This window comes from Trifolium pratense, linkage group LG1, assembly GCF_020283565.1.
Source record: "Trifolium pratense cultivar HEN17-A07 linkage group LG1, ARS_RC_1.1, whole genome shotgun sequence".
NCBI classification, from domain to species: domain Eukaryota; kingdom Viridiplantae; phylum Streptophyta; class Magnoliopsida; order Fabales; family Fabaceae; genus Trifolium; species Trifolium pratense.
Window position 1 is genome coordinate 37,558,421 of NC_060059.1, and position 13,731 is coordinate 37,572,151.

At 32.9% G+C, this 13,731-nt stretch overlaps 1 protein-coding gene and 1 pseudogene across 2 annotated transcripts; both read left to right on the forward strand.

The window, feature by feature from the left end:
* The first annotated feature begins 1,120 nt into the window (after positions 1–1,120).
* On the forward strand, positions 1,121–5,910 carry LOC123914429 (pentatricopeptide repeat-containing protein At5g24830). 2 transcript variants are annotated; one of them, XM_045965588.1, is made up of 7 exons: positions 1,121–1,310; positions 1,489–1,735; positions 1,875–2,036; positions 2,136–3,745; positions 4,256–4,362; positions 5,010–5,325; positions 5,483–5,910. In XM_045965588.1, the coding sequence occupies exons 2-4, from the start codon at positions 1,563–1,565 to the stop codon at positions 3,583–3,585; spliced, it is 1,785 nt and encodes a 594-aa protein (XP_045821544.1). In that variant the 5' UTR covers positions 1,121–1,310; positions 1,489–1,562; the 3' UTR covers positions 3,586–3,745; positions 4,256–4,362; positions 5,010–5,325; positions 5,483–5,910. The 2 variants fall into 2 exon arrangements, with proteins under 2 accessions (XP_045821544.1, XP_045821536.1); XM_045965580.1 differs by lacking the exon at positions 4,256–4,362.
* Positions 5,911–8,230: 2,320 nt separating this feature from the next.
* On the forward strand, positions 8,231–13,000 carry LOC123893660 (annotated as a pseudogene).
* The last annotated feature ends 731 nt before the right edge of the window (positions 13,001–13,731 follow it).

Genomic DNA, 13,731 nt, shown 5'->3' on the forward strand with positions numbered 1-13,731 from the left:
TAAGACAGTTGAGAGAAAACTCATGGGATGCATTGTTTCATGGAATCCAAAATGGGAGTGAAATTAAATTTTTCTGTGAGAAATCAATTTTCCTGTGGAAAAACACCTTTGCTACCTCTTATCTACGAACAATTCCACTTGAATAACCGTTCTATTGTTCTTTCGTATCATTGTTAATTTTTTTACCAGAATAAACTTAATTTATTTCATTGATACTTGCAATATAAGATTGATAATGGACTACAATCAAAGTCACAGTGACTAGGAGAAAAAAACATGATAAAGTGGTTACACTATAAGTGACACAATTAACTCGATTTCTTATAAAAGTTACCTTAAGTTTGCTTTAAAGATTAGAATGGCTCTACATTTGCCTGTCTCCCGATAGGTCCCTTTGGTTGAGGATGAGGAGTGAATTTTCAACCTCGAGGAACTCGGTTCAAGACCCGTCACCGAGAGAATGGCTCTACATTTGTTAATGATGTCACCAAATTCATTGATGTACTCACTCTCTCAATACACTATGACTCTGTTTAGTAAAAAATAGCGGATAATTAATAAACTAACTTATGGCGAATAAGATAGCTGATTGAATTTATAGTGTACGGTGAAATTAGTGGTTGAACTAGCTTATAAGTATAAATAAAATGATATAAAAAAAATATATGTTTAATTAGTATTTAATTTTTTCAAGTAAGATGATAGAGGTAAAATTGGAAAAAAAAAATATAAGTTGTAAGCTTATAAGCTACTTGAAATAACATTTGAAAAACAAGCTATAAACTCATTTTGAAAAACTATTACCAAACAGAGTTTTTTCTAACGAAATGAGCTTATAAACTATAAGCTATAAGCTAGCTTACATGTCTTCCCAAACAGAACCTATCAACTATTGATATTTTAAGCATGGCCACCATGACACGTCATTTTGAAGCTATTTATTTATTTTTTGTTCTATTGGTACAACTCTTAAAAGTTCATAATGAGTCCTACAACAAATTTAGGACTTAGTAGTTTTTAAGGTGGTGCAGATAGCATCCAAAAAATGGAAAAAAGGCCAAACAAGCATAAGGCCCAAAGAGCAAAAGTAAAAAAGTCCTTTACATTACACTACACTTCTGCACTGCACTGCACTGCACTAATGAATACACTGTTATTATTACCGCCGCACCGAAGATTGATTCAAACCTCATCGGAATCCGATCGGAAAAAACAAACTCAGGCAAATCAAATAATTACTACAAACCCTAGCCACAAATCACAATCCACTTTCTGCAACATTATTGCTCTTCGAATCTCCGAACAATAATGTAAATTCCCATCAATTATCTTTTCTCCAATCGCTTTTCTTCATTTTCTTTTCAATTTCAATACATTATTATATACTATTAGATAAATGTAGGAATCTTATGTTAATTTATTATTATCGCATCAAATTACAATACTAATACATTTATCCTCATCATTATTGTTGTTTTGTTTTGTTAGTTTATTATAATTTATAGAGATGATTTCAAATGCTATGAGTTGATGATGATAAATTGAGCAAGGTGTGAGAGTGAATGGCAACAACTAGTGCAGTTTTATTTCTTACGTGCGGGGAACAATATTTGTTGCCGACGCCAATGGCGACGCATGTCGCTTTTCTCAGATATATAAATCGCACTATTCAGTCAATAAATCAACGTTTTGCTCACATTTTCTGCTCCCAAGACGACGACATCAAAAATGTCAGGTACTTCAAATTGGTGCAGATTATCACATTTAATCCATCTTTGCAGTTAAAATTAATTTTGATTCAAAGTAGTTACCGTGATTCCGAGCACATTTTTTGAGTTTCAACCTTAGATTTAATTTATGTTGTATGGTTGTAGGATTATGCGTGAAGACGATGTTGGGAGAAAGTGCCAGCTAGATGCTCAAGATTGTTCGTTGAATGACAAGAGTTTTGGTGGTGATAAGAAGGGCCAACATGCTGTTTTCAATGTGTTGGATACTATGCTAAAGTCTAGTCTAGAGCGTCTGAAGATTATGAGGTTAGCTTTGATGTCATCAAGTAGTAATCATTATTCAGAAGAAAGATGTTAAGGATTCTGAACCGAATGACACTTTTGGTTATTGCATGAATATTGCAGGGAAAATATATCTATGGTAAAGATAGGTCTTCATGGATATGCATGTGAATATAACAATGCTGAAAATGAAGCCACCATTAGGTTTTTGTGCTTGGAAGGTAAATTGGTAGCTGCACTTTGGCTTCGGAGGAGAATGGTGCAAAAAGGTATTCTTCCTGATGTGTATACCCACAACCATATTGTAAATCGGCTGTGCAAAACCGGTTTTATGGAGAAGGCAGATTGTCTCTTTAGACACATGTTAGAATCTGGTCCTCGTCCCAACTGTGCCACTTACAACACTTTAATTAAGGGCTATTGTGCTCTTAATAGTATTGAAAAAGCTTTGGATCTGTTCTCAACCATGTCCAATGCTGGTATTCAGCCAAATAGGGTTACTTATAACATACTCGTCCATGCATTGTTGTGTGAGAAAGGTCATCTAAAGAAAGCTAGAAAGATGCGTGAAGACATACTAAATGATGATAATGATGAAGATAAACCTGATTTAGTTTCCTCAACTATATTTATGGATGATTATTTTAAGAATGGGGAAAGCAATCGGGCTCTTGGTCTTTGGAATGAGTTGATTCAAAAGTGCGCAAGAGTAGATGTTGTTTCTTATAATGTTCTTATCAATGGATTTTGCCTCAATAAACAGATGAATCTTGCATATGGATATGCGTGTGAGATGCTTAAGAAAGGTCTAATTCCTGATGTTTTTACTTATAATATTCTTATTGGTGCTCTTTGCAAGGAGGGAAGAATTATTGAAGCTTCCTATATTCTTGGAGTTATGTCTAAAATGGGAATTATGCCTGATCAAATTTCATACAGGATGATGATTAAAGGCCTTCGTTTGAATGGAGATGTTGTGCAAGCAAAAGACTTGCTTTTGCGTATGTTGAATAATTTTATGGTGCAGAAGCCTCCGAAGCGTATAGTATGGAACCTAATAATTGATTTTTATGGAAGATGTGAAGATCTTAGAAATGCTCTTTTTACAAGAAATCTGATGTTGGCTTTTGGCGTTCTCCCTAATGTATTTACTTATAATGCTTTAATTCTTGCACAATTGAAGAGTGGAAATATCCACAATGCTCTCTGTCTAAAGGAAGAGATGCCTGCAAAAGGTCTTCATCCTGATGTGGTTACTTATAATTTGTTGATAGGCGGTGCTTACGATTTTGGACGTCCCGAATTAGCACGTCAACTATATGATGAGATGCTGCATAGGGGTTGTGAACCAGATTTAAAAACTTTCACTGAATTTATCAAGGATTATTGTATTAGAGGTCACGTGGAAGACGCAGAAGGGCTTTATGCTAGGATACTGAAAGCTGGTATAGTGAATGATCATGTTCCAGTTCAAATTCTTTTTAATAAGTACTGCAAATTAAGGGAACCAGTCAAGGCATTTCTCTTTTATCAAGACTGGTTGGCAAGTAAACAGGATAGTAATTGTTCATGAAACCCCTATTATGCCTATGACTTTAGACATCACTGAGTTCCAAGTTCTGGGAAAGAAAGCCATGTTTCCCCGAAAGTCACTATTTTTCTAAAATTCCGACCTTTCATTCAAATGCCGGTCGTTCTCAGGTTGTGGCACATATGACTAATGAACTCTCCAGGTTTGTGTTGAAATTTTATCAGAGCATCATTTACTTTCATTGAGATAATTGCATCTGTCTCAGTCTACTTGATAAATTTGTACCCTAAAACTTAATGAATTGGGTTGGAAACATTTTTCTAGCTGTATGTGTTATATTTTGCACTTCTGAACTTGCTTGATTCTGGATAAGTTGCACTTCGTATGGTTGAACAATTTTGTAATTGATCTCATAGAAAAGGTAACCACAGAGAACACAAACTAGTTGTATAATCAAGTTTTGTTTTTCATCTTTTCTAATCTTCCTTCCATGTCTTTTTGGGTTTGAAAATTTCTTTGTGCAAAGTATGAACTGCGTTCTTCTATTACTTGATATCATTTTTTTTGGTTTATGTTTGTAATGAACCGGGTTGTTGTTTCCGGAGCTTTTCTGAATTCAGGAGAATAATGTTTAAATTATATCTGCATAGATCATATGTTTTAGGTCAGTGTTTTTAACGAATTCAGATCGCTTTGTTCTCTTGGTGTGCAGTGACTTGCGCATCTTTTAATGGCATGCAGCATCTTTTCAGAAGATGCTATCCGCGGATAAAAGTAAAAGTGTAAAACCAGTTCAAAGCTTGTTGCTTTTCCGCTCAGGTTGGGTTTAAGAACTGATTATTAAGATAAATTATGAAAAAAAATTATTCTCAGAATTACTTGTCAAGAGTTAGAGGTTCAATCATTGCCCATGCTTTGATGACACAGCAGTCAACATGTTCACAATAGTTAATAGGTGATATTTACTATGTTAGTATTGCAGTTATCTGCTTGAGGGCATCATTAGTTATTGGTGACTACTGCATGAATTAAGAACAACTTGTATTGTATAATTAGATTTTATTATTGGGAGGGAAGAAAATGTAACTATTTTTTTTTATATCCCATGTTGATCTATAGTAACAAATTACACGCAGTGTATATTGGATTATGTTCTAGTTAGTACTAATGAGAGATTTAACTCCTCTAAAGTGGGTACTTAGTAAAGTGAGAAGTTCAAGTTTTGATATTTCAACTTGATTTATTATGCACGTGCTTATAATATCAACCATTAATTTGTGAATCGACCGGCTGATATCATTCACTTTTAGTCTTGGAGGAGTTGAAACCGTTAATATGAGAATGTTTTAGTGAGCCTTTAGAAAGCATGGATGATTTGATAATTGATACTGAGTTTACCCTTAAAGTATTTGATGTTTGAGCTTGCTCAAGTGTTCATAAAGTTTTTTTTTCTTGTTTTATTACAGAAAAAGAATTTTTTGTGCAAAAGAGCAGGAAAATACAACTTGGGGGAGGCTACGATCCTTCCCAATCAGATACGACAAGAAACTTGAAATGTTCAAAATGCGGATAGGCTGGCATCTCTGCATATCACAAAGCAGTGGGGGTATCTTCATTGAGACAGCCATGAGCAAGACAGCAGAGATACCCCCTTAAACACAATCCTATTCAATTTCAATAACATGTTTTGTGGGGAAAAAGGTTTGTTTATTCCTTAATAAAGAGGAATTCTACTTTTATTGCTGTCAACACGAGGAGTTTATTAACCACGTTACCAAATATGTAAGTTCCTTTTTTCTTTTTTGCTTAAACCTTTACATCAAACCATGATTATGTTAGCTTTCACTTCCTTTGTTAGGCACTGCATCAATGATGACTGATAGTCTTATTGGAATGTATTGGTGATAGTCATAACCGTTATGCATTTTCTATTTTTCAGAAGGAGCAATTGGAAGAAATGATGATTCACTACATGAAGGTAATGTAAGAAATGTCAGTAAATTGCCATGTACACTGCCAGGCACCTGCACAAATTGGTCAACTTTACCTAACAAAAAGCCGTGGCAAGGAAAAAGCTATTTGTTAAGAAGAGGTATTTGCATGAATGATGCACAAAAACTCATGGTGTTTTTTAACTGCATTATAATTACCCACTCTTTGTATTCCAATAAAAACTGAGTTTTAATTTGTCAACATTTTCATTTCTGTATAGATCTTCTCATACTGGTTCAATATGTTGAACTACTCATCCTGCAAATTTGCATGGTTGTTCTAATTGTTATTTTTTTGTTTTGTTTGCACATATTTGTAATCTGCATATATGATGAATACATATAATACAATACAATTTAGTGTTTTGTTCTCTTAGTTTTTTAGTTACTGTGTATTTTTTGAACAAGTTACTGTGTATTACTTGTGCAGACCATATATGATGTTAGCACACACATGCTCTTGGTTGAAATTTAAATGAATTCCATTAAATTTATGTCGAGCCTACATAATTTAGTAGGATTTATTTGAATTTCAATCAATTAAAAAAGTATGAATTGAGAATAGTGTGTTACATACATACTATGATAACACTCCTCATTTATATTTACCGTTATCAATGAAACTATGCACTTAAATTTGAACCTAAGACCTTATGCAAATGGCTTTCACTTGGGATCTTGCGGTGTCTAAATTTTAGTGATATTTGTCATTTTGTTTTTTAAAATATGGGTTTCTTTCACTAAATGTGATTATATTTAATGCGTGTTACAAATTAAATGTGGATGACTTTTTTAACTGGGGTTCAAATTTTGATTCAACATACACATACTACCATAGGAGTGTAACCCAATACACTATATCCAACTATTGGTGTGTATTTTATGATAATAACTGAATTTTGCCTTTTCTATTTCTAACCGACATTTAAACTGTTATTAAATTATACTAATACTACTCCCTCCGGACACAAATATAAGAAAAATAACCGTTTATGCGGTGTTTAAGAAATTTAATTAAGTATAGTTAATTTTCTTGATTTAATGCAAAACATGAGTTAAGTTTACTATATTACCCTTTGAAAAATGATTTATGCCTTGAAAATCACATAAATTTTTGAAAAGTAAAATGATTAAATAAGAGTATATTAGGAATAGTAGTATTAATTAATTTAAAAGTAGTTGACTTTTGCTTATATTTGTGTCCAAAATTTGAAGTATTTTTTTCTTATATTTGTATATTTGTGTCCGGAGGGAGTATTTTTTTTAAGAGTCGCGCATAACTAGTTTTATCGTGTTATTGAATTATTGTGTTACTTGTAACCAAAAATAAATAAAAATTATTGTGTATAATGATAGCAACACACTCTTTAACAAACACACTCCAGCACACTCTCTTTTATTGGTTGAAATTCACATGAGTCCCATAAAAAATGTGGACTCATATAACTTTTATGAGATCCATATAAATTTTAACCAATAAAAGAGAGTGTGTTAGAGTGTGTTTGTTAAAGAGTGTGTTGCTAACACTCCTCTACTTATTTAAATTAGGGTGATGCTAACTAGTGTTCAAGTGAACTAGTTAATACGAAAAATAAATTTTTTTATATTAAGAATAACTTAATTTATAGAATATAATTTATATATACCGTCGACTTGTCTTGATTATGAAACTGGCTTGAAATTTCAGCATAGTCTTTCAAGATCTTAAGACTTTTTTTGGCACACGTGTCCAATAATATACTAATACATTATGTGTTGTTTTTTAAAAAACATGTGTCACGTTTATTAAATGATGTGATGTGACAACACATCATTGGATACATGTGTGAAAAATCTTTACACGGATAGTGCAGAACAATTAAACTCTTTTTTATATTTTACAAATATTGATTACGTAAGTTTTCATGTAATTTTACTCCTTAACTGGTAGTACTTTGGAGGCGCCGGTTAATTATTTTTTTGTCAAGTAATTTAGTGGTTAAAAATTTAACATTTAAGGTGGATAAGTAGGATGACAGAAGTTCGAATCCCGGTCCCTTGCATATATAATGCAATGTTCCCGTTAACTGAGCTAAATCACGGGGCACTAGTTAACATTTTATATTAAATTATAATATAATAAAAATTTAATTTATATGCAACGTCAGTGTAAAATTATTTTGTACATATGTCCAATAATATACCGACACATAATGTATGATAATTAAAAACACATGATGTAACAAAAAAAAATTAAAAACATATGATGTGTCACATTCATTAAATTATGTAGCAACACGTCATTGAATATATGTATAAAAAATCTTTACACCGACAATACATACCAATTAAATTCATATAATAATACATATTTCTTATTTTTATTTGCTAACATAAATTAACCCTAAATCGTAAAAGTTACGAATCTTAGTATGTTAACTTGTTTTTTTGATAAATTTGAAATAATTTTTAATGTTATAATTATTATATGAATTTAATTTATATGCACCGTCGGTGTAAAGATATTTTGCACATGCGTCCAATAATATACAGACACATCATGTATGGTCATTAAAAACACATGATGTGTCACATTCATTAAATGATGTGGCAACGCGTCATTGGATGTATGTGTAAAAAAAAATTACACCGACGGTGCACCGCAATTAAACTCTTATTATATATATATTTTTTTTGTTATATACGGTATTAGACTATTACATTGCCCAACGTGCAAAGCAAATTAGGGTTACATATTAGAAATAGGAAAGGTATATTTTTGTTTTTCTTCTCTTCTCGCCGATTCCATACTCATTCATTCTTCATCTTCCAGTTCAAAGCAGCTTTTCTTTTTTCCCTCTTCTGGTAATGTCGTTGCTACGATTTTTCTAACTTCGTTGATTTTTTATTTTCTTAAATTGATTAATATTATTATTAATATTTTGTTTGTTGAAACATATCAAACTCTCGTTAATTTTTATTCGTTTTTTTTCCCGAAAATTTGTTGATTGAAATTTCTAGGGTTCTTTCAGCTTCGGCTTTGATTCTCTGTAATTTTTTGTAATTAGATTCTTACTTGTTATGTTGTGCAATGAGTAATGATAACCATACAGTGAAACTTGTGGTAACGTGCTTGATTACAATTGCTTCATGTTCAATTTTCTGTGGAAATTTGTGTTTTATTTGTTTTTAAAGTGATTAGTTTATCATGCAATGACACAGCAAAATGCATTTTATTGAAAGCATTTTGCAATAACATAGTTATTATGTGGTTGCAATTTGTAGTTTGGATTTGATTATTTGTCGAGTTTTGTTGATATGAAACTAGATATAGCTTAGTTAATTTTGCTGTTATTAGGTTTACGTAATGGGTGTGGAAAAGGAGTGTTAACTGTTGATTTGATTCATTCATTTAGTTATTTTTTTTCTCAAGGAAAGTAGTTTCTTGTTTTACAGAGTTAGGTTTTGGATTATACAATGAGTAGAACAATGACTCGTGGTAAAAATAAAAGACATAGACAACGGGATGATGATGGTGGAACTTCTGAAATCTGGAGGTACTACTAGCTGGTGATGATATAAGGGATTGTTTTTGGTTTTTTAGCTTATGAAATGGAGTTTGAACTTATTGTTGGTTTATTTATGTTTTTGTGTCGGAAAATACACAAAACCTGTGTTGCAACTGATAATGATATGAACCAACTGTATATGATTACGAAGCCGGTCTGTTCAGGCTGTCGTGTTAATACTAAAGACAACCCAAATTGCTTTTGTGCATTGGTTCCACCTCCAAGTGGAACGCGGAAGTTTGGAATATGGCAGAAGATATCTGATTTTGTTGATTGTCTTGGCTTTGACCCAAACACGGAACTTCGTGCATCTGCTAATTCACCCGCAGGACTCACAAATCTTGGTGCAACGTGTTATGCTGATTGCATACTACAATGCTTGTATATGAATAAACATTTCCGAGAAGGATTGTTTTCTGTAGAACCAGATGTTTTACAGCAGGAACCGGTGTTGGATCAACCGGCTCGGCTTTTTGCACAGCTGCATTTATCCTGCTCTACTTCATTATCTAATTCCAGCGTTTTTACAATACGGCCATATAAGTAAAAAGGCTTTCATAGATTCTTCTCGATTTGTAAAAACGCTGGAATTAGACAATGAAGTTCAGCAGGATAGCCATGAGTTCTTGACATTGCTTCTGCCGTTCGTTGCTTGAGCGTTGCCTTAGGCATTCCAAAATTTCCAAGGCAAGAACAATAGTTCAAGATCTTTTCCGTGGAAGTGTGTCTCATGTGACAACGTAAGAATCATTGGCTGCTAGAAACTTGTTGACTTGTGCAGCATAATTTTTTCCTGCTAATTTATTGTATTATAGTAAATTTGTATATGTGGGGACCGGTGTGAAATATCATAGGTTTTGTCAAATATGTTATAACTATTTTTAAAATTTTCTGACCCATCTGCTGCCTCTTCAAAACACACTCTTGTATAAAAGAAAAAGACGAGAACATCTTCAGAATAATGTAACTGTTTGTAACAATGTAAAACATAAGTTAGCGCCGTTGTTTGTTGGGCGTCCTTGAAGTATTTTTTCAGAAAAAATGTTTTTGATATCACCAAACGATGTTTTAATTATAGTTTTGTGCTAAATTGGCTGCTGCATCATCTTTGAGGACTGGTTAGTATTGATAATGTAATTATCCTTACTGCTTGCTTGTTCAGACTCATTTTCTCATTATTGGCCAAAAGCTAAGGACTATGAGAACTGATATGGACACCGGACATGACACTGATGCACACATGGTGACTCAGCAATGTAGCCATATATCTTGTACTGTCCCATTGTGCTGTGTCTAATCGAACTGTCCGACATTTTTCCAATAAGGCCGTCTCTGTGTTTCATATGTCAGAATTGATCCGTGTATTTTATGCTCCAATGTTTTGAAATAAATTTCTTACACTTTCTACTCTCATTTGGATGTATGTGTCACTAGCATTAGTCATGTTTATGACTACTACACATTTATAATTTCTTCACTTTATTATGAAGGTGTTCACAATGTGGAAAAAGACTCTGAATCTTCATCCAAAATGGAAGACTTCTATGAGTTGGAGTTGAATGTCAAGGGATTGAAAAGTTTAGACGAGAGCTTAGATGATTACCTCACTGTTGAAGAGCTTAATGGAGACAATCAATATTTTTGTGAGTCATGTTAAACAAGAGTTGACGCTACTCGCAGCATCAAGCTACGAACATTACCCGACGTGCTTAATTTTCAGCTTAAGTATGTCTTTCTTCCAAAGGTATTCTGTAAAGTTTGAGTTTTATTATTAGTGTTGTTTTAACTTGTAAGCATTAAACAACTACAACTAAATTCCTTGTTTTTCATTGTTTATACTTAATTTGTTGGTATGATTGTATCCCTTTGCTTTAACTTTTTTATAAGATGAAACATAAATAACTTTTGATGGTTGTACAGAAAAAGGACCATTATTTTTTTACTCGGCAAACCTGTTTGGTGTATTATTGCTAATTTCTCAAACAATTTAATTTTTTCCTTTGGGTAGTGATCACACATGAGTTTTCTCAAGAGAGAAACTATGTTAGTAGCTACATGCTTTTTCTTTCTCTGGGCAAGCTTCATGCGAGTGATTTTATCTCTTCTATGTTTTCTTCATTCGATGTAGTATATTTTGATTTTCTGCATCACTAGTCCATTTTCTGACGATGTCTTCCATTTTTTGTTGTTTCCTCTGACAGACAACAACAAAGAAGAAAGTTACTTCTCCATTTTCATTCCCCGCTGAACTTAGTATGCACCACAGATTGTCTGTGCCATCTCAGTCTGAATTGATATATGACTTGTCAGCTGTACTGATACACAAGGGAATTGCAGCTAATAGTGGTCATTACATTGCTCACATCAAGGATGAAAACACTGGGCAATGGTGGGAATTTGATGATGAGGTTGTTACTAACTTGGGCCATTCTCCATTTTTCGAAGAAGCTTCATCCTCTACTTCTAAATCTGCTAAGAATTCTCAAGCTCCATTACCAATTATAAAAGATCTCGATCAACATTTTTCATATTGATTTAAAAGGAGCTCCCAGATCAAAAGAATGGAATTGCAACAACTAAATGCATTTACCTTAGACAATAATCTATCCCATGCTTTAGAAGACAATCTCTTTGCCGAGGTAACCTTTGACATCGGGACTTTACCATGTGAACATTGGATAGATGTGTTGTCAATAGCACTGCATTAACATTAAAAAGTAAGTATTCCTAAATTAAGTGAAATTACCCTACCCTAGTAAATGATACTTGAAATGTGCATCAAACTAAGGCAAGGAAATAATTTAGCCACACACAAATAAAATATAACAAATAGTTGGTGTGTTCATAGCTAGGAATACATAAAGCATAATGCTGGTTCAGGTATTGCACAAGACAATGATTGTCTTCATTCTTATTTTTGTGAAGAGTTTCAAAATTTCAATGCCTCATATTTTGATGGTTGTTCTAGTGGTTGTTCCAGTCACTCTAAATCCAAAAAAATGGTTGTTTCAGTCACTCTAAGTCCAAAAAAATGGTTGTTCCAGTGGTCGTACAAAAGCTTCAGCTAAAACAAATCGAACTTCTCTCCTCATTGATATGACTCAATTCTACCTCTTTCCTATTGTTGTACAGCTGGCAAGCATCAAGTTATGAGGGATTGAAATTTTGAATCTCTTCACAAAAATGAGAAGGAAGACAATCATTGTCTTGTGCAGTAACTGAACCAACATTATGCTTTATGTATTCCTAGCTATGATCACACCAACTGTTTGTTATTTCAAGTATCATTTACTAGGGTAGGGTAATTTCACTTAATTTAGGAATAGTTACTTTTTAATGTTAATGCAGTGCTATTGACAACACATCTATCCAATGTTCACATGGTAAAGTCCCGGCGTCAAAGGTTACCTCGGCAAAGCGATTGTCTTCTAAAGCATGGGATGAATTATTGTCTAAGGTAAATGCATTTAGTTGTTGCAATTCCATTCTTTTACACGGCATACCGAGGGAGGGTTTCGTGGAACACTTTTAACTTCAAATGTTTCATCTCGGGTTGTTTAGGAACCTCTTTCATTGGTATCATCTTTTGTGACATTTATTGTATGTGTATATATTCTTCAGAAAAAGAAAAAAAATTGAATGAGAGAAGAAATGGTATGGTGGAATGCAACCATGTAAATCCTTATGTCTGGGGCATACCTAGCGTTGGATGTTTTGGTTTTATGCCACAGTAACGGGAAATTTTGGAAATGCATTATATGTTGATTCTATACATGACCAAAATTTCAAGAATGAGGGTTTTCTTAAAATGTAAAGAAAAACCTACTGTAACTAACCACGAGAAAATCTAACTAACATGTATCTGATTAACTGATTAAGGTTTTTAAAAATGGCTGACGACTGTGACCGTGTTCAGAATTTCATGTTTTTGATGCCTTAATGACTGTATTGCAATTGTGATTGTGATCACATTGGCCGAATATGACTAAATTTTTCAAATACAATGATCGCACAACCTTGATTGTGCTCTTGATGTTTTCTTCTTTTATAACTGAAGTTTTGATATCTATATGTTTACTTTGACTCCCACTTTTATTATTCTTTCAAAAAGAAAATTTTAGTTCAACTGTTGCAAATTACTCCATGGTCAATCGATTTTACAAGCATAGCTTGTGGTGTAGCTTTGTAGCAACAAGTGAATTTTGCTTCCAACAAATTTTATGATTTAGAATATCCAATTATCTCCTAAATATCAAAATGCTTGTATGTTAACCTGTAATCTCTAATTCCTTGAAGATATCTCAATTTTTTGGCTACCTTCAAAATTTATTTGGCCTACTTCACAATTTATTGCAAATGCAAGATCAGTCTTAGTGCTAACTTGACCATACATGATACTTCAACTTTTGAAGAATAAGGAATAACTTTAATCACTTGGTATGGGGACACTGATTGAGAATAAAAACTTTCCCTTTAACTTTAGATGCAATATTAATGAATGAAGTAATTCTGCATATTATATATTTTCAAACATTTAAAATGTGCATCTTTTTTTTTTTTTCAAAAAAATGTGCATCTTTTGAGGAAATCTCAGTATATCATGAGAGATTTATCCTTATGAATTTTGTTTTTTTTATATCAATGACATT

Coding starts and splice junctions, on each gene's coding strand:
- LOC123914429 (XM_045965588.1), top strand. CDS start 1,563: ATGGCAACAACTAGTGCAGTTTTATTTCTTACGTGCGGGGAACAATAT. Junction 1,736..1,874: donor GACGACATCAAAAATGTCAG/GTACTTCAAATT, acceptor GTATGGTTGTAG/GATTATGCGTGAAGACGATG. Junction 2,037..2,135: donor GAGCGTCTGAAGATTATGAG/GTTAGCTTTGAT, acceptor TGAATATTGCAG/GGAAAATATATCTATGGTAA.